The 22,272-nt window shown below is 42.7% G+C and overlaps 1 protein-coding gene across 2 annotated transcripts in view; it reads left to right on the top strand.

The window, feature by feature from the left end:
- The window catches only part of LOC100746694 (beta-1-syntrophin), a 360,690-nt gene that overhangs the window by 197,046 nt on the left and 141,372 nt on the right, over window positions 1-22,272 (top strand). For both annotated transcript variants that reach the window (XM_012385063.3, XM_024367201.2), the window contains exon 3: window positions 8,207-8,395. In XM_012385063.3, the coding sequence (XP_012240486.1) occupies window positions 8,207-8,395 (189 nt within the window). The remainder of the gene's footprint in view (window positions 1-8,206; window positions 8,396-22,272) is intronic.

The following is a 22,272-nucleotide window of genomic DNA, read 5'->3' as shown; positions in this document are numbered from 1 at the left end:
GAGCATCGTGATAAGGCTTTGCTGAAGAGAGAAATGCTTAATCGTCGCGAATGCTTTTCGAGCGAGGCTATGACGAAATAATGAAGGGGGTTGGAAAGCAGAAAAGGAAATAAAAGTCCGAGTAAAAGGAGAAGGACAGAAGGCGACGATCTTCGTTTCATTTTCATTTATACTTATTTCCTTGCCCGTCACATTGCAACTGCCGCCGGACGTTCTAGTGATTCGCATTCGCCCGATTAAATGCAGTATATATACCGTCGTCGAAGAAAACGACTGCCGCGGCGCCGCCCGTTTGGATTTTTATTTTCGCTCGAACGGCCGACAGTCTGCCGTACCGGGGAAAATTCGAGCCCTCCTTCCTCTTTAATTGCGCGATTTCCGCTGCTAGATTGCTCTTTGTCCGGGTAACCGAGACGCTCCGTTCGGTTTTTCAGATTTCTGACATCGTTGCGAACTGTCACATCGCATTACCTGTTCAATCAGAGTTTTTAATTTATCCGCAGACAATATAGAGAGTGTCAGAGAGTTGTTATTTAGTAGAACACATACAGGTTGGTTCACCAAAGTATATTCTTGAGTTCTGACGATGTAAAAAATACTTTCTATGCAAGTACAAGATGAATATCCTGCAAAGAATATTTTTCTTCCAAGCTCATCTTTTTCTAAGTTTTAAAGTCCATTGATGTGTTTTGCATGTATTAGGTCGTCCGAAAAGTTCTTTTTGTTTCATAAGGAAATAATGGATGCACAACATTTTCCGTTTTATATTATTTTATCGAATTACGTATGATCCATTCTGTTCTATTAAACTAAAGATCACGACGTTTGACAGATTAGGTTTCATGTTTGTATAAAGATGCGTTGTTGCAAAAGACGTGTCTATAAAAGAAAGACACTTTTCGGACAACCTAATAGATGTGTATTTTTCCCTTTGCATGTTGTAATTAATATTAAAATGCATTCAGAAATGTTAGTGACATAACTTTATGTTGTATCATTGCGAATACCTAAGTAAACATATTTAAAAAACCTGGCCGCAATTAAAATTGTAAAAGACATTTATTACTTACTTTTCGAATGATCGTGTTATATTAAATGCTCAAACTGATGCCCCTCCGTAAATATGCGTCACCTGAAACGATGAGTGACAGATTCTAACGATCCGTAAAAACGTTTGCAAGCTTCTATTTTCCCTTCGCCTTTTATTCAAGAATTCGCTGTATCGAGGAAAAATGTTTTCCGTCAAAAGGTCGTCTAAGTATAAAATTTGGAAATTTCTCTCAAATTCTTCGATCGCGTATCAATTAATGCGATGTCCGGAAGTAATCAGAGTTAACAGTATCGTAAAATTTCTGGCCCGCGATATACGTTTAGTAAAATAGGGAAATGTCTAAGGCAGTTTCTCCAGTTTCCACCGTAAGCTGGAATCGTTCGGACCCAACGAAATCCCGAATAAATTTCGGCGAAGAACAGGTCGTATTGCCCCACGAAGGAAATTTGAATGTAAATCATACGATTACGCGAGAGCCGCGAAAAAGGGGTAGATTCCCGGACGTTTCTTATCCGGAGGCATCCTTCCTCGGTCGGCGAATAAAAATCTCGAGGGATCAGTCGCGTTCCCGTGACGACCCAGGCGTTTAATCTAACGAAACTTATCCCGAGAAGAAAGCTCACCGAACCGGTAACATCATCTTATTTACCGGATCAAATACAATATTACACGGGAGAAATATCGTATCGATAAGTTCACGGATTCTTGTCAATTTTAATTTCTTGCTACCTCTAACAAATGCATGTAATGGCGTTAAAAATTGAATTGTAGACTGGTTCGTTTGCGATAATGGAGCGTAAAATGCAATGCTTCTAGCTACATTCCTTTTTAATTATTAGGTTGACAATTGTTACTTATTAATCCTTGAATTGCTAAAAACAATCCTATTAGAGCGTCGATCTGAGTGTCATTTTAATTTCCATATCGTCCTCCGTTTATTCTTGTATTCTTCCAAATTATTGAAGACAATCTTTGTTACGGTTTCGTAGAAATTGCGTTTCATATAATATCAAATGTATAAACTCTTCCTCGTTTCTGTCGATTGATGCAAGAGAATTGCCTAATTGCTTCTAGCAGCGTATATTTTCACTTTACGAAGTGAAACATTGTTCCATCACGAATGTTGTTAATGTTGGTACATAGAGCGTAAAATTTACGAACGTTTGGCACGCTCGCTGCCGCATCTCGCGGATTCGTTCAATATTCATGCCAGCTTGTTCATGGGAACAAGATCATCTGTACATTTTTCTGGTGGACGCGGGTTCCAGTCTGAGCCAACGGAATAAATCGGCTTTGCCAGTGTGCATAGCACGTATAAGGAAGAGCCGCTCGTAAATAGCGAAAGGATTCCCGCGTGAGAGGATATTTTCTGTTCTGGCGTCGCTGCAAAGTGCCGTTTACCACCTGTCGATCACAGTACCGGGACCACAGGTGGCGAACCCTTTTAAAGCGATTCATCTCGCCTTCTTGATCATCCTTTCGCGTCTCACTGTCGCGTTATATTCCAGTAACTTTGTTTCGCGTGATCCTACATTGATTCGAGTATCGATCTCTTGGTTGCGACAGTAGATAACACTGCCGAAATCACATTTTTCGCTCAGGACGCCACGAGAGTATTTTTATTATTCAAAGCATATAATGGCAAAATAATAATAAATTGATGATGTAAGACAACATTCTTCCCCAATGGACCGTTCATCTTATTGGTGGCCACGGGTGACTACCGTGGCACCTTGCTAACAGTTGATAGCGACATATTATAACAAGGCTTCGTTTATTTCAACAAACCATTCGCATTCGTTATTTCGTCGCAGGCAAAACGTGTAGAATATATCGTTGAAACGTGTAGAAGATACTAGTAAACAGTATTTACCCATTCTATATGTAATACTAAGGTATGTTCACACTTCTAACTTCAATTATATGATTGTAAAGCAGCATTTACGATTATTTTCTAAGGTGTGTTTATAATAATATTCGTAGATTACCCCTCAAAGATTTGGATGCAAACACAGTGCACCGTTAGATGCAAGATTTGTTAACATCTTTTTTTATTGATGTTCTAATAAAAATGTTTAATTGTTCAATGGGGAAGTTTTTATTTCAAAGTATCTTCTATTTATCGATTATATTCAAAGTGCCCTAACTGTCAATTTTCATACAATTTTTACAATTGTAAGAAGTTCAAACGCTCCGGTCACCAATGACCACCGTGGCAGTCAAAGTGATAATGACATACGCCAGTCGCACGTGCGTTTCCACTTTGGTCCCTGATGCTTCCCCGAATTATTTGTATTGAGATATGTATAATTTTATGTGCTAGACTAGATTAGCTGCATAGTAGTCATACATGTGTGTGAATATCAGTGCGTGGAAGAATGTGTGTGCGCGGCGTTTCGAAAACAATGAATGTAAACTGTTCAGTCGGTTAACAGTCTGGTATGGAAGAAGGTGAGACAAAGAAAGTGCTGAGACGCGTGCAAGTGTGTATCGATGAATATCTTTGAAATCGTTTATCAAATAAATATAGTATAACTATTCTAATATAAATTCTAAGTGTAAATTTAGTGTTCCCATGCCATTATTTCGGCTATTGGGATCGAAAATTCTAAACAATTTGTATTCTGTTTAAAGCTTTTAATTTTGGCTAATAATGTACCTATAAATATGCTGTTGTAATTATTAGCTCGAAATTTGGCGATAAATGAAGCGACGGTGTAGGAATATATCGGCTAATAGCATTACTAAACTGGAATTACATTCTACAATAACATAGAAATAATACAATGTAACTCTCTCACTCAACACAATTCAACTCGCTTAAATCTTATCTAATTTTACACGATTCATACGAGATTCTTTCATTTTCAATTATACTACGTTCTCAAAAATCTCACATCAGCAATACGTATTCTTGTCACGTGGAATCTTTTCGTAATTCCTAATAACCGTAGAATAATTATTTGCTCGATTCTTCATCGTTCATCATCCCCCCGTGTTCTTGTTCTCACGGTAACAAATTATCAAGATTTCACGTGTGCTTCTTTCGAATTCTCCAACAAAGTTGTCCGGCCCCATACGTTTCTAGCAAAGTCTAAGAATAGGTCGATCGAGACGATCCATTCTTCATCGGGATTCGAATTTTAGAATGGTGCATCGATATAGCTACCTACCGATCTGGGATAAATTTCCGTGCAATTTCAATACGAGATGATTCCCCTTGTAGACGCAAGCTACCCTTTTTTGTCCCTTTCTGTATACACGGGGCTGTGCCAAGGCGGTGGGATAAGACGAGCGGATGGTTGCCTCGCCGGATATTAAAAATATCTTCCGTCGGCAGCGGACAGCGATCGACTTCCGGTTTATTCGTTTTCCTCTTATTTCGAACGCGTCCCCGGAGCTCGATCGGTCGCCTTCAAACTGTCCTCGTCTCTTCTTTCTTCTATCTTTCTGACTCGTTTCTGCCGATGTTTCTTCCATACCGTTCCTGTTATGAATTTTGATGCACACAAACGATATATGATACACCTACGTATCGTATGATACTCGTGCATATCGGAGAGACCAGAGAAGTTGTTGGAAGTTGGCGAAGTTCGGAAAGATTCGAACGTTTAACTAATCCTAATGCGGAAATTGATTCCATTCCCTAAGGAAAACTAATGTTCTACCTGCAAGTTGTTCTTAGAGAGTTGCTAAAGTAGATTAGCAGTAGCGAGCTCCGGGGATGTTGCATATTCCAGAAACCAGCGTATTTTGCTGTAACGTGGTCTCGTTGCGAGTGTCTCTAATTCCGAAGATAAAGTCCTAACAGTTCTGCCATTCGCATAGACGTATCTTAATAGAAATTCCAATTACCTGCAGCGTTCTAGAGTGACTCGATAGACACCTATTTTCATGATTCTTTGACTCGTCTTTCTATCACCAATAATCATTTTATAAAGCCTGCCTCCTCCCACGCCCACTTAATTGATTTATTGTTTCACGATTTAGTCAGTTATTCGGCTTTTCATTCCGCTCTCGTCGCTTTTTTTTTTTTTTAAGTGATACATTCGTGTCGGGTAATCTAATCAGAGGAATATTTTTCCGAGTGGGATCTCTTAATTATATTAATGGAGCGTTAAAAAGTAGCGTCAACGTTGGACGCCACTCATCGAGCTTTGTGTCCCATTACCTTTGTGTTCCCTTTCGAGACCGCACAAACAAAAAGCGTATTTCGACTTTCAAATATTTTGTGGATTTCCCGGGTTTTTCCTCCTTGACCTCTTCTCTGGCCTCGAAAACGTTACTTACTGTTTTCTCAGAGTCACTAACTGCTTGTTTGTCGTCTTAAAATCTCCCAGGTTTATGAATAATTTGGATGCAAATACTTCGACAACGTCGTTCGTATGTCAATCTATACAATCTATTGCAAAAATTTTTCATGCTTTCTCCTAACTTGTTCATTATTCTATATTTGGATGTCTGCGGAAATTGAGAAAATAGAAAGAAGGAGTTTAAATTCACGGATACAGACGATTGGATATTAAATAAAATTGTCCGTGGAAAAAGTCGAGGATGATTTAATCTGCTAAATTGAAGAGCTGTGTTAACAAAAGAGAAAAGGAACAGGATAATAAGGGAAAAGAAAATAGCGGAAATGCACCAAGGATAAATGCTTAATTTATTAAAGTGATTAATTTGTAAGATATTTAGGTGAAAAGGCTCATTTACGATCCTACAATCGTTTGTTATTAGACTTAGTTATATAATCGAACAAACGCTTGGCGATATCAAGATCGTTCCTCTTGCACGATTCATCCTGAAATTCACTTCACGCGCGAAAATTATCTAGGGGAGAGCCGCGGATTTCGTTATCGGCCGCGTCGATCGAGCGAAATTGCCAGCCTCGAGAATGGGAGGGCCAACGACGATCGGCCTCGAATACGCGATCGAAATTATAGGTGGCCGCGTTCGGTGAAGCTCGTTCGCTCGCGTGTCGAACGCGCGCGGAAAATTGCACAGCAGGTTCCGGTCGGTGCGCGGCCGACCAGAACGTTTCGAGTTTTTGCGGACCACACGACGATCGCGCTCGTCCAGACAGAATTTTCGACATACCAGGATTCGGATCTCGACTCGTGGCTTTCCAAAATTCCACGAAATCCAAGTAAAAGCGTATGAGCGTAGTCCATATTCGATATTCGTTTTTCGATGCGCCGACGTGATTTTCAGGCAAAATGGTAAATGATAGAAGTTTTTGGAATCCGGTCACTTGGCTATCCGTGTGCTTTACAATATAATCGATGTTGCCAATTTCCAGGCTTACAGAAATGTTCAATTCGATAGTTCTGGAAATCAAACGTTTGCAATTTGTTTTAACGGCAATCGCAACACTCGTAGAAACAGAGACAAGTATTCTCTAACCGGAGAATTATCGCGGATCACGATGCGCTAGGATAAGAACGTCGATGACCGACGACCAGATTTATCCGGCCAATATTAGCGAATGAAATTCTATGGTGACGCGAGCGGTAATCCAATTGGATGGAAATCGGGGACAAACAGTCGTGTCGCGTACACGAGCGCGTCTAATTATTAATAATGCGACGAATCACTGGACAGATGGATGGCTGTTTGCGCCGCTCAGTGAACGAGATTGGTTACTCGGGACTTGTATTACGACCACGGTGTACGTCGCTTATCAATGGGCATCGTTGAAATTGCTACCGTGTTTACCGAACTAGCCACGTTGTGCACGATGAGGAAGAAAAGATTCTGTCGGAGCAGATAGATTGACAAGCAAATGGTTATGATTAGAGTTTACGATGAATGAAAGACATTAGCGTGTTCGTGTGCCGCTGATTACCTGAGAAAATTTGAGTAAACTACGTCCATCAACAACGCTGCTATACTATATTCTCCATACACATACATACACACACACACACATACATACACACACCCACACACATACACACCCACACTCACCCACACACGTGCACGCACGTACCATCGACTTCTGCTTCTAAAAAGAACTAGTCGTAAACCCACGGTTTACTCCGTATAGATCGGTAATTTCGGTAACGAGAATCGGAGCACGGACGGAAATTCCAGGACGAGGAATAGGAGGGCCAAAAGGCCGGTCGATATTCCACCGATCAGTTCGATATTAAGCCACGTCTTTCCTCCAGGAGAACGTATCCCGACTTTACGACCGGTTTTTACGGGATTCCTGCGAATTCGCCGTTCGCCCGAGGGTGTCGGTTACTCTGCCACCCTCTGAGCGTGTGTTACATGTTTCAGTATTTCGGTTAGCTCGTGTCAGGATTGCAGACTATTCCCGCGCACCTTCGTATCCCCTCTTCTCTTCTCTGTTTTACCACTCACCCCTTATCGTTCGTAGCCCCTCCTGTGCTCGTGCACAGTGTGTTCCTTCGAACTTTAACGAGTTTGTCCTATATGTAATCGCGTCGGTGGCACAGCAACGTCGAAACATCAACGACAAATTGGATTTTGAAACAGTCTGTACGTGACCGCGGTACCGTATCTCGCAGACGCTTCGATGGCGAAACAGAGATCCGGCCGAGGTACGATTTACGAGGCTCGCCTCGGCCTGTTCCACTGTCGGCCAGGTACACGGCAAATTTCAAGGCTGGACGCCGTAAAAACACCGAAGAATCAGCGTTCCCCTACCTGCACTACTTATGCATCATCCACGAAATGGCGCCTGGTTGTTCGTGACTCTTTATCGAGGGGCCGCGATCTAAGTTGTGCGAAAAGCTTTTTTCGTTTTATGAGGAAATAATAGACGCACAACGTCTTTTGTTTTATATTATTTTGTCGAATTACGTATGATTTTGTTCTGTTGAGATAAAGACCGCGACATTTCACAGACTTGGTTTCACGTTTGTATGGAGGTGCACTGTTGTAAAAAACACGTTTGTGAAAGAATGACATTTTCCGGACAACTTAATAGATTTTGATAATATCATCGATCGGTCGAAAGTTTAAGGCTGAATCTACTTATAGAGATAGAAATTTTCAAAAACAGAAAGCGCTGTTGTCAAAATCTTGGCGTTTTCATCTTCTCTCAGTTCCATTGTTTTATTTTCCACTAAAGCGTACGATTTTGAATGTCGAAACAAAAATCTCTCACAGTTGGCCATTTTTCTGTTGCAGTGAAATACCTGAGGGAAGTGACACCGTATTTTAGGAAAGCTTCGATCATCCAGGAGGTTGGCTGGGAGCTGCAGCGTGGATTCCTGAGTGCGACTCCTCCGCCTCCAAAGTCACCACCGCGAGCGGATACACGTTATCTGCCGCTGCAACTCTGCAGACTCACCAGGGCTCATCCTTCCTCCGATCCTGGTAAGTTCTTCCATCTCTGCGTTATCTACGTACACGCGTTGCTTAATTCCTGCCGCGACATCGAGCGCGGTTCGCCCGACCGAACGTCGCCGAGGTGAACTCGACGAAATTGTTGAACGGGAGCGTGAAAGCGTAAAACGCATCGACCCAACGACAAACGCGAAAATGTTAATTAACGTTGCCCCCCCCCCTTTTAAATGAACGGTTTCACTCACTTGCTAGCCCTTCCGTCATATTTCGTTGCTAGGTTTTATTCCGAATTGAAATGCGGTTTTCTTTGGATAGGACGTTGGATGTTTCGTAGATCAAATCTTTATCCTGCAATATCACATTCGTGAAGCGTCGTTATTTATGGTTTGACAAAGACAAATTGTATTTGTAAGAAAGTTAGTTTTCCAAGGCCTTTAAATTACATGATTGATTGGTAACGTTTCAATATGTATCAGTATTGGCAAATTTGACACAGTGTTTTATAGAGATGAATGGATAACGATTGCTTAAGTAGATACTAGAAGAATAATCAGACACGCAGTTAAATTTTCATTTCGTATTTATTTGCTTCGTACAATTAGGTTTAGCACGAGAATACAATTCGACGTTTCTAACAGAAATTTGTTAGATCGATAACGGTGGGTTTTTGGAGGAACTTAAATGATTCTTTGTAAAATACACGGGCAGAAGCATATATTTTTTCTCCGATATAAATTCTGTATTTTGGACATCGGTATTTTCGTTATTTGTAGCATCAGTTAGTTACCGTGAGTTATTTAATTTCAAGCCTCTGAGGTAATAACAAATTCTTCAGCTTCGGCCTTAATTGCTTCGGTTGTGGTATTTGGCGTGTAAAAATGGCGAAAAACGAGGATGGCGATAGTTTTGTTCTAATGATACACAGCGAGTTGTGGAAGTTTCACGAGAGACCACCGGATAGGAGTTAAAAAACTAGTCGAAGCGCGAGTTGGCAAATCGAATAAACGAGGCGAAATTTCTCTTGCCCCGCACGTTTAGAAGTAAACGTTTCAGCAGAACATACCCGGGATTACGTGCACAAGCCGCGTCTCGTGGGTGGCGCTCCTCTCGAGAGCTGCATGCTCAGCGACCGAGATAATGACAGCCATAACGCAATTAACCCGTTTCTGGCATTACAGTCGAACGACCGTGCACGGCGCCAGCGTGCCGCGAGTTTGACAGTCAATTATCGTCTAATAGAATGGGGACTCTGCGCGAGAAAATCTTCATCGCGATTACATGTGTCGTGACACACAGCTTGGTCTGCCTTTCGAGCTTTTCTTCTCTGTTTTTCCTTTATTTCTCGGTCTGGAAATTAAATTAGTATGAATTTCTCAAAGAATAAAAGACTTAATCGCATATGTTTGTTTGTGTCTCTTTAAAAGGTATCTTAAGAGTATGCAAAATTATAAACTTATAAGATAATATTTGTAATCTCATTGCTTTTTAATATTTTTCAATTTGATGCAGTTGATCAATGTAATTTCTGATCTCAATTATTCTTAAACCATTCGCAATGGCGTATTGGTGCATCAAGAATTCACTGACGGTCTTCTTTTTTCTTTCTCAATGTTTGCGATACACTATTTATCGTAACAGACGAATATTATTCAATCCTTATCAAACATTATGTATCTTGATGTATACTTAAACGAATACATATTTAGATTTCTTACATTGTCCTACTATCCGGTGCTTGAGTTTATGCAACTGCGCCGTTGCGATATGTTGATCCTTAATTTTAAAATAGATTTCGCGTCACTCGTTTTCCCTTTCTCCATTTTCCTTGCCGCCTCCATCGTTCGCTGGCTTTGCAGCCTTTTCTCCTCACGCTGAGATTCTGCTTATATCGTATCATGTAAGGTGTTTGAAGCAAGCGTGAATTAAGAGCGTCTCCTCTTTTTCGATCGTCGCTTAAACTTAAGCAGGCTGTATCCGCGTCACTTCCGGGAGAACGTTACGCGATTCCTCCTCTCAGGCCCGAACACAATAGGGGGAGGAACTCGTTTGCGTGTATACCAGATGGTGGTAAGTGGCTGCCCAGGCTTGAATGGATCCAGTTTTCATCGAGATGCCTTCGTCTGTTCTTTGAAGGGACACGACCACAAAGAAGGGGTTAGAAAAGAGTATCCGTCAGCCCTCCGCGTATCCAACGTCTAGTTAATGAAAGGCTAATGGGCTCTTAATTCTGTAGAGCTCCTTCTTCAATCCCCTTGCTTGGTTCCCTTCAAACTGTCAACCCTCCGACGTTCCTTTCTTCCCCCTTTTCTACCTTCTCAACCCTTTGCCCTCCGATAACTCTCTGCATTTGCCTAGGAGGAGGTTCCTTCGCGTTGTTGGAAAAGCATCGTCGACCGTTCGCCCGAAGGAACAGCGCGTTTCCCTCCGCTTTTGTCCCGTCACTCTTTCGTCGTTGCATCCTGCCTGAAGAATTCGTAAATAAAGCACCGTTTGCTCTCTGATTTTTTCCACCGTTATCTTTTCTTCTTCTCGCTCTTGAACTATCAACCCAGGTCCCTCGACGGGGATTTCGTTCGTCTCTCTCACCCACCTTACCCAATCTTCCTACCGTTGCTTCTCTCCGTCTATCACGGATTTCTATCGTTTTGTTGCCGTACGTTTGCGTTATCCGTACCGCAGTCTTCGCCTTCTGCCAACTGGAAAAAGGAAATCGTGCCGTGCCCCCCGGAGAAAAACCGGCAGCACGGGAAAGTGTTCTGGTCGACTTGAAGGGGAAAAGGGAATCGTACCGGCTCCGAGAATTGCGGAAAGCAATCAGAAGCGTGCTGTATCTTCCATTCGTATCTGCTTCGCGACGGTTAAGCTGACTAGTCCGAGCTGGCTCTCGTCTCTTCCGGATACGTTATGGTATTTTTCGAGTCAACAGTTCCCGACGTGGAACCATGCCCGTTTCGATTCTGCCCGGCACATTGTCGTGTTTATCCTGTATTACTAGCACCGGATAGCTGACGGATCTAGAAATTGGCGGGGACGCGGTGGGCAAACATCGCACGGAAAAATGTCGTTAAATTCATCCGGAGTTTGCTCGTCAAATATTCAACGTTCTCGCTCTTCCGTGTCTCTGTTTGTCATGTTCGTTCGTTTATCTTCGAGCCGGCGAGTTTCAGGTCGGAAATTAAAGAAACCGGTTCATCGTACGGGCAAGCAATAACAAACATGTACAGGTTGTTTCGCGAGGAGCTTGTACAAACGTACGTACTCCTGAGCTTTTCTCCAATCGATATCGAAAGAGTTGTGCTTCGACCTTGCCTTTTAGCTGGACTTAGCGTCCGCGAATGGTATCGATGCTTTTTTCACCGGGCGGATTCGCGCGTTACGAACAAGCAGAAAGAATGGTAGACGTTAATGGGTTTTCTTTTTGCCCATAGGACGAATGGTGAATGCATTGGTGCGGCGTCTGTGCTACGGTCGCGTTAAAATTTACGATAAATCTCGGGCCGGGGGTGGTTTCCATCAGCCGCGCGAGAAACGCGTCACGTTCGACCGGAATATCTTTTCAAAAGTTTATCCAGATTCCAGGGATTTCCGAGACGGTGGAGCTTATTTACAATTTATCGCGACACGTAGCGACGCCGTGTACGCTACTGACGGATGGGTAATTGTTATTTCGCACCTCTCGTCCCGCGACGTCGTAAAAATATGATTTTATACATTCGCCGCACCCACGGGAGCCTCCTGTCCCGCACCAGCTTTCCTCTCTTCGATCCCTGGCGAGTAGTCGCCTCTGATATCGCGTACCTTCTCTTTATGTTGCTCCACTATCTGCCCTACTTTTTCCCTTATTTTCTTTAGTAATGTATAACGTAGAAGAATCGATTATTCTCAGGCTTCTACTTTTATGCTCCTCTCATTCTTCGTTGCTTTTTTTTCATTCTGCGCTTCTTCTTCTCTGTCTGTCTGTCTGTCTCTCTCTCTCTCTCTTTCTCTCTCTCTCTCTCTCTCTCTCTGTTGGTTAGTTGTAAAGAATTTTCTTACGTTTGTATTTGCTTCGTCTACCGAAAATTGAGAAAATCTGCACTACCGTCAATGAAATATCACGAATGCCTTTTACCGAACACTGCGGATAATACGTGGACAGATGGAAGACAGCACGAATTCGTAGAACGAGAGAATGAAGACAGACTCGCTGTTGACCGAGGGCAAACACGGAATGAACGGCAGCCTGGCTCGTCGATATTAGAGGGGAAATGTATAAAAAGGGACAGCGAACGGACGGGAAAAAGGAACGGAGAAAAGAAGATATCGACTATCGTTCGCGGCTCTACCTACGAATTAAAACGGACCAGTGGACGCGCGAACGGTACAATGAAAATTGGCTAATTGAATTAGCGGGTAGCTGAGTGCGACCTGGATAGATAGAGGCTTCCATAACCAGAGCCGTCAGGTTTTAGATGGGTTCCATTAAAAGGAAGAGTGCCCTGTGAACCGCTGAAAGAACCAGCCTGGCTCATCCAATTAAAATCACCTGTTAATTGTACGAATATCGAGGAATCACAATGGTCTCGGCTCGCGCACGCGCCTCCTCGCTTGCGAAATCTTTCCTATCTGAGCGCTCCATCATCGTTCACCATGCGAATTGGACGAGAATTCCCTTGTACCTCTTTAACGAGAACCTATGTTGGCAAACTGACGAGAAAAAAGTATTTATCGCTTGGTTTACCCAAACTTCCATTATAAGTCGAGCACTCTATGACTAAAAAACATGGTATCGATAATTCGGCTGGTTGTAAAGTCGAATATTTCCCAATCGAATCGGTCATTTTATAGAGGAGCCGAAGCGAGATACTCCTTTCGATTGCGTCTCGCCAACTTTCTAATTAATGCCTCGAAATGGTACTCGAACGAGCCACTCGCAATCAAACTTGCAATCACTCGTATGTATTCGTAGCGGTGGATCGAGTGCTTTGACCAGATCTATGATACACTTTCCATTCCATTCGAGCCTCGTCGAATCAAATGAAACTTCAAATACGTCGATTCCCTCGTGTAAACGTGCACAAACACAGTCGATGGGTATGTGTGTTTAGTTTTTCTCAAGGTAAATTCATTCGAGAATCTACGCGCCCCTACTTTCGATTCAGAGACACAACACGTCCGCGAACTAGGGGCTACACATAGACGAACGATGGGTGGAAATCGGTGAGGGTCGATGGTGGAAGCTCGAGATTCAACTGTACGCCACTGGTTGGCAGGGCGGAGGATGCGAGAGTTAAATTAGTTTCCGGAGCAAAAGCTAGCTGCCGCCTGGTTTTCAGGGCTAACCCCGTGTATAATTCCAGAACAGCTCCATCAGGCTGGAACCCACGAAGAACCTTCCATCCAAACCATCTACCATCCACTGCTGACGCCACTACCACCGCCACCCTTAGCCGCTATCAACCATCTACCCGACCCGTCCTTTGCGCGTTCGCCTTGCTAGACTCCGCGGGGGCTGCAGTTTGCGAAGTTAATTACCGTCGGATAATTGCGCTCTATATGCCGACCGACTGATTAACGAGCCTAGATCAGCCGGCAAGTCGCTTGTTCCCTCTTTTGTTTCCTTGTTCGGACAGAACGATTGTCTGTCCGGTGATTATGCCTCATGGGAAGCCTTTAAGTTTCATTGTCCGACTAGGCTTGTTTTCGCAACGGGTATACAGATTCTTACCTGTGTGAGAATTATTTCTTTGTTTCACGGGATTTAGATAACAGTCTCGTTAGCATTTGAAGAAAGAGACAAAGTTACTTTTAGCTTTCTTCGTAATTAGGTCTATCTAAATAGAATGATTTTTAGAAGAGTTATAGATGCCTAATATAAATCCTTAATTGTGAGAAAGTTATTTTTATGTTGTATAAAATAGTTGATTAAATTATTTTCATCGCACGTTGCTTGATCAGTTGAATGTTAATTCGAGATTATAGAGGAATCGTATCAGAGAGACAAAGCTTTGTTTGTCGATCGTATTGCACTCGAATACTCAATTTCATGATTCGCTCGTGATCCTAACCACAGAGAAGGTTACCTCGTCTCGTTGTCTCCAAGAATTGATTCCTTTTGTACTATACTTAGGACAAAGGATCCTTCAGTATCTGAGAACCAATCCATCGAAGGACTAAAAAGTATCAAACAGTAAGTACAATTAGTCGAACACAAGAACGCACAAATGCAAGATCGTATTTTGAACTTTCTCTACAATGGGAACAAACAGATGAGACGATTAAACGTAGGCGAGGTTTAACGCAAGTTGGAAATTTGCGGCGTGTTGTCCGGCACGAAAAGGAGCTCGCGTATGTGCAAAGGGGGTGACGAAGGAAAGGGGTGAAAAAGGGCATAGGTAACGAACGTTCTAGAATTGCAACAGCGTTATCAGTAACAAGCGGAATTGCATTGTGCGTGGAAGACCCTCGGGCGTACGCTACCTGTTCTCATTACTATCCAAGCGTCCTGCGAATCGCAGCGGACGCGAGATGGCGCGTTGGCGCGTGCACGAGGCCGCGCGTGTGACCGTCGCTCAAGACTATTATCAAACCGTGTAGACTTCGTCTACGTCGTCTACGTCGTCGTGCACGGTTCCATTATCCTCTAATATCGTTACACGAGGTCGCGCCGCTACGGTTTGTAGAACCGACGGCCACGATAATGCCCGTTACACTAACGACAGGGATATCGTTACCGGCGATTGTGTCCGCGTACGTGACGTATCTATCTCGACCACTCTCTCGATTATTATTTAATAACGGAACCCTCGGGGTTTCCGCTTCCGCTGCCAACTTTGAGCGATCAAGGATAAGTGGACCTTTACATTCTAGATTTATTTGTTTATAGAACTTCTGACAGTCCGGCGAAGATATTTAATTAGAATTATTAATATGTAATGTGTAGCTAAATGTGTTACAATAGTACTACATATGATTTTTCATTCACATAATAGGAGTGTACATTTAGATAAGTGGATTCGATTATTGATTTTCAGATTAAATGCGTATTCGATACAGTTCAATTGAATTCAGAGTTCATTTGATCAGACAATAAGTAAAATTTCCTTCAAATAAACGAATTTCATGTAAATGGATTTCTGCTGTAATACGTAAATAATTGAAATTAAAGCGGTACGCGAACATATCTCTGTCTCGATGAATACCACACTCGCAGATGTATAGTAATTATGAAGAACAAGATGATAGCTCTGTTCTTTGCAATAAGTGCGTTCATAGTAACTAGTAATTCGAAGTTGGGCCACGATTCTTCCTGCAATACGTTACTGTCATCTGTAGTTAACGTTGGTACACATTGCCCTCGCTACATCTTGCTATCGATAAAATCAATCCAGTTGTAAAAGAGAAATACAAATAAATCTTGGCGACGCATTCCCAACGTATTTGCATTTACGGTTCAAGTCTAACAGTTTCGATTCACGGATGTGAGTAATACGCGCGAGGCAATCGTCGTGCACATGCTTGGACGTAAAATTTATTACCGTAGAACTGTAAAATTTAGCGTGGCCAGCGCATAACCGCTGTCCACGCGATCGTTACCTGTGACCGATGCGTCGGTCAGGTAACACTGCCCGTTGCAATCTGTTGCCACGATCGGGATGTAAAGTTTACATCGATGAAACGTAATTTCGTCGACAGTTTCGCCTGTCAGGCTATACACCGATGATCGATACAGCCTCTGTCGAGCGATCGTAGAACCGCAACTTCTCTCGCGGACCGTCGCCGATCGATACATCCGATTCCGAAAGTTTTCAACCCCTTGGAGCACGCGGTGAATTTAGGCTATAGCCTCGTCCCGATGGACTTTTAATTGCACCGTTTCCCGACGTTTTCATCGGGCGAAGTTCGAGGCGAGATTTCGGCATTTAGAATCGCTTTGCGTCTCGATCGTTTCACACAGTGCCAGACAGTCAAATGGAAACGACGCGTTCTGAAATTTTAAAGCGGTGTTAGACGTCTCTCGGATCGTTCGAAGTATCGCAGAAAAGAATATTGTCATTTAAACGCTGCAAGGAAAGGACATGATAAATCATATTTCCCTCTTTTTATAGAAGAGTATCTTCGAGATTCAACGTGTTGTCTACCAATTTCACGTCAAAAGCATCTTTAAATATTTGTCTCATAAAGGAATTTCTATTCGTAGTATTAGATTATTCGACCTGCTATGTTCCCTGACTTGTTCGAGTGAACGAGGTTCTATTTTCATTATGAAATTACAAGCTGATATGGACTAGTCAATTTTAGTGACAGAAGAATAGTGTAAATATAGAATTTTATTCAATTTTGATGGTGCAATTTATGTTTGACAGAAATAAAATATCACGTGAAAAGGAAGTAGGTGTTATTAATTGCAGAATTAACTTATCCTCCATGGTTAATAAATCAAATGTGTCACCTAATAAAAGTTTGCGAAACTATTCGACGTGATCCAATGTCATTTTCATGCATCCATAAAGATGAAACGAAGAATGGTGCGTGTAGTTGAAATAGTCAAACGGCAGTCGAAATGGTGATGGTAGACATTCTGTCTGCGTTCACGCAATTTCGTCGGTCGTGCATCATTTTGCGGGCAAAAACGTTCAGTGACACTCGTCGTGCGCACGCCCCTGCAGCCGGTCGTCAATTTCACCGGTCGACGGCGCGGCTTACTGCGAAAGTTATGAATTGCGGAACGTTGCGCGACGCCGGCAACTGCCTGGCTCGCCTTTCGTAAATTACCAGATGAAAATATACACCAGCCAGCTGGCTAGCCGGTAGATTGTTCGATCGCGACTGATAATCGAATAAAACGACGGAAATGTGGCCCTCGGGAGAAATATTTACCCCTCGTACGCAGTTACAGATTAACGTTCGTGAAAAAACGAGCGAAAACGCGTGCAACGTTTGACAAACGCCGCCCTTTCGTCGCTGCCCGCCACATGGAAAATGCTCGTTTTAGTTTCGTTTCAGTTATTTGAACGCAATAGATATCAAGGGCCTGATTTGTCGATCCAATATTTTGAAGAATTTTAGCTCTCCAACGATCTGTCGATTTTACAACTTTTTAGATTTCTGCCACGTCTGAAATTCGCTTTTCTCAAATATATGCTTCTTTAAAGTACATATCTTGAATATCTTGTGAATTTCGTAATTTCTGCATATGAATATTCATACATGCACACAAATTGTTCATCTTATTCGTTTTTTTTTTGGTTGTCTTGATTGTCCTGTAGTTTACTTCTAAATGGTTAACACTTTGATTGCCATGTCGAAATCACATGTTTCTCTCAGGACGCCACGGGAGTATTTTTATTATTCAAAGCATATAATGGCAAAATAATAATAAATTGATGATGCAAGACAACATTCTTCCCCAATGGACCGTTTATCTTATTGGTGGCCACGGGTGACTACCGTGGCGCCTTGGTAACAGTTGATAGCGACATATTATAACAAGGCTTCGTTTATTTCAACAAACCATTCGCGTTCGTTATTTCGTCGTAAGCAAAACGTGCAGAATATATTGTTGAAGCGTGTAGAAGATATTAGTAAACAGTATTTGCTCATTCTATATATAATGCTAAGGTATGTTCACACTTCTAACTTCAATTATATGATTGTAAAGCAGCATTTATGATTATTTTCTAAGGTGTGTTTATAATAATATTCGGAGATTACCTCTCAAAGATATGGATGCAAACACAGTGCACCGTTAGATGCAAGATTTGTTCTCATTTTTTTTATTGATGTTCTAATAAAAATGTTTAATTGTTCAATGGGGCAGTTTTTATTTCAAAGTATCTTCTATTTATCGATTATATTCAAAGTGTCCTAACTGTCAATTTTCATACAATTTTTACAATTGTAAGAAGTTCAAACGCTCCGGTCACCAATCACCATCGTGGTGTCACAGGAAAAACCGTAGCAGTCGAAGTGTTAATTTAAATATTGACAACAAACTATCGGTCGCATTTTTTGGTCGAAATTAATCTTGACTTTAACTCAGCTTAAAAATATTAAAAATTATTTCACGAAGAATCCCAGTTTTTGGTGACGTTCACTGAAACCATATGACGGGCTTTAATCGTCTAAGAATCTTTAAATCTAATAAGATAAATGTGTTGTTGTATCCTCTATTTCAAACAAAACAAGTCGGCCATCACTCTCTTTGTAAATATTGCTGAAGGAACAAAGTCAATCGTCCAAGTAGTCTCCCGTCCTTCTTTGCATCTGTATAGCAGCAAGAACTCGACGAAGTGCTCTCTGTGGACGAAATTCGATCTGAAAGTTTATCGAGCCACGTTTTATAGTATTCAGCTAGGCTTTATTTGTTTGAAACAGGGACGCTGTATTAGCTTGGCAAATCGATGTCCAAGAGTGGTAGGAGTACGGAAATATAAAACTCGGCTTTGTTCGAGGAATATCTATACGCCGTACGCCACGGGAATTGCGCGAATATTAAGAGATCCACCCAGGGAATGGCTAATATATCCGTGTCGCTTGTTTATTCGCAGCGAGATTAGAACCGGGACTGCAATCCCGCGAATCGATCGGTTCCCCCAATCTGCTTCCGTGGTTGTCTCGCAACGTTTGCAGTTTTTTCTAGCATTTTATTCAAGAAACCTCTGGAATACGGTGAAAAATATCGGAAAATTTCCAAGCTCATTGGGGCTCCGATACATCGATAACTTAGATGTTCAATTAGCAGCAGTCGATATTTGAGCAAGCTGTTTTTCTTCTTCTACCCCTCGACGGATTGATCCGTCTTTCCTATTTCTTGGTATAATTCCAATTTCTCGTGTTGATAGAATTCTCGTAGCTTTAATACAAATAAAAATGCAAATAGGAAATTTGCTATGCAAACATCGCATATCTGACGCACGAACATCTAACGTAACATTGTTTGAATATTGATAATATTTTAGGGATTAAAAGAAACCAGTCCAATTATTTTAATAACGGAATCATTCAACTCTAGTACTAATCTTGGACTAAGAGAAATTTTTCGGTCAGTGCGTCTATTAAAATTCTGCTTCTATGCAGTGTACCTACCACTTCAGGCACTGTCAAGTTTGCTCTTAAAATCGGTAAAAAATATTGATCCGATGTCGGAAACCTTATCCAATGGCTACCCCAACAGTCTTAATAAATAATAAAAACTTATCCTCCAAAATGTCTGAATATCTCGTTCTTCTGTTTCAAGTTTCACCGTCTTTCATAAGTGCTCATTTTCCTCAGTAATCATTCAGGATCGCACAGTGTCATTAAATAAATCATTTCAGTGAACTTTGATCTTTTAGCATCGTCGCTCGCAAACGAACGTGGCCCTTTTCCCTCAGGTGTATCGGCGCCAGGTGACATTTCGCTCGGCTGCACCCCGGCAACCGGCGTCTTAACCTCGTTGAAACGACGACAGCTTCCATCTCCGCGACTGCAAAAGCGTGTTTCCCACTGCGTAAATTGTGGCTGACGCACGGTTTTCCCGGAATCCCTCGAAGGGATCGTTTTCGCCGCAGCAGCCACGTTGAGAGCCAAGCGACGCGGCAATACCTTGATTGCACGGATATTAATTAATCGGGATCCCGGTGCAACCGTACTCGCCACCCCACTATCTGATCCAAGGAAATCAGGACGCTTTGCTCGACGATTCGCGCCAACGTCATCGTTTCTCGTGCACCCGACTCCAAGCTGCGACCAGTTTCGATCGTCGACAGCTCACTCTTCTCATTCTCGACAACTCGATTTTCTTGATGCCCCTTTTGAATATTTAACGAATCTTCTTTAAATGCGTGAAGCATATTTTTCCTTTATTTTCAATCGGAATTAAACGATGGGGTGGGTACGCTCGTGGTGAAATACGGGTAGATGGAGGAAAGATGGTTGAAAGGAATTTAACGACGTAAGGGGTGAATCTGATATTTGCCACCCCTAGCAAAAATCGTTCGTAATAGGGGTGGTTTCGCGTGACAGCGTCGCAGTGGCAGATACACGTACCCACGAGCGAGATTTAACCGCAAGCTATCCCGGTATGAGGCGTTTCTTTGCACAGCGTGTTTTTCTCGTTGCGAAACGCAGACCTTCCCTTTAATAAATTAATAGTAATTCGTCTTGCAAACGTAGTTGCTGGCGTTTTACAGGATAGTCTCGTTTCTGAAAGGATTTATCCCGTGAATTTACGTCGTTGGAGATGAAAGTTTCTAAACAGTCTCGCGGAAACTCAAAAGGAACATCTGTTCGTCGAGTCGAAACAGTTTCGATCATGGCCGGTGTTTCCGGCCTGATCGTCGAAATTCGTAAGTTCTCATAAATTCGTAAGTTGCTAGCAAATATCGATCAGCGCGTCGAAAGACGGTGCGCTTTCATCTTGCTTTCATCTAGCGAATTTCCTTGTTAACGAAACTCTCGGTCTGCCTGGGGCATTCGACGAAATACTTAATCAGTTCGATCGTAAATCCTGATAAAAAGTTGGCCAGGGTAGGGGCGAGTGGAATGAGGAACTTGGGAATTATTTCGAGCGGACGGAGCTATTAAAAGACTTTTTAAAAGCTGCTTTAGCCGGTCGGTGTGGGGCAGCGCGAACGTACACCGGGCTTTTTAATGAAATTTCAACGCGAAGCCACGTTTGCACAATCGTTCCGCTCGAGCAGAGAGAAAGACCGAGATCCATTGTGTCCTGGAATCCCGTCGGAGCCACTTAAAATTCAATAATCCCCCGGCTAAGTGCAGACACCGGACCGAGCCAGAGTTTTCTTATTAATTAGCTGACGATTTGTAGCCAGACATATCTTCAGGTGCCGGAAACCGTACAAGAGAAGCACGACAGCGGAGGATAGATGTTGGTACGAGATGGTTGCACGACCAAGATCTCTGCGGCAATAACTCAGTTCGCCGCTCGCACGCGGCTAATTAAACGACCCGTATCGGCCAGTAGCTTTGCTCGACTTAATTTGAATTAGCGGTAAGTCGGTGCACGCTCGCTTAAGTTGCCGCGTTAATGAAACTGCGAAACCACTCTGCCGAGTTTATGCACGCCGCACAAAGCCACCTCTGTACCACCAGTCTGCGGAACGAAGAGAGAAAGTCATCTCCCTGACTCCCTGTACAACGCAATGTTACTCTCGAATTTTCGTGCCACGCCACTTGTCGCCAAGTCCTTCTCTTCTCTGCGTTTGCACAGCTTCTAGCTTGTTTTCTTACGTGTCCCAGGGAATTCGCGAAACTCACGTGTGTTTAGTCAGCCTGACGGTGGAACACGACCTAAAAATCCTCGTTCTAGTTTCTACATTGTAACTCGGCTCTCTAGGATTTCAGACACTAAAATCTTACCTCACGCTCGCTATCCTACATTCGTAATTGGCGTTTCGTGGCTGTATCTTCCTTTTTTCGGAGAAATTCACGATTTTTCTAGATAATCAATTTTTATAGAAAAATCTCCGAATGAAATATACGTCCTAAATTGCGAGTTAATTTCGAGAAATTTCCATCTGAACAGTACTTCGATCAAGTGGCGCCCGGAGAATTTCAACGTTGTTAGACCGCCATTGTCGCAGTTTGTGAAATTCTCGCAGCTCCCGAAGGTTGTACCGCGGACGTTCTTTGGAGATCGTCCATCGGATTCTATCGCGGCAACAGTTTCAACGCTTCTTGTCCGAGCAGCGTGACCCAATGTGTTTAGTGGACGTGGCCAGCAAAGACGTTGGACGAGGGAATAAAGCTGGTGCAGTCGGGTCACGCGTGGATCCTGACAATTAGGAGCAGAAGGAAGATGATGCGGTCTGGCGACGAGCAGATACGCTGGAAGACGCGGTCGAATGGAAGAAGAGGGAGAACCACGTCGAATCTAGAGTCTATAGATTGCAGGAGAAAAGGGAAGCTGTTGTACACGAGGCGTG

This window comes from Bombus impatiens, unplaced genomic scaffold, assembly GCF_000188095.3.
Source record: "Bombus impatiens unplaced genomic scaffold, BIMP_2.2 scf_0317, whole genome shotgun sequence".
Taxonomy (NCBI): Eukaryota; Metazoa; Arthropoda; class Insecta; order Hymenoptera; family Apidae; genus Bombus; species Bombus impatiens.
This window is presented reverse-complemented; position numbering and strand designations above follow the sequence as displayed.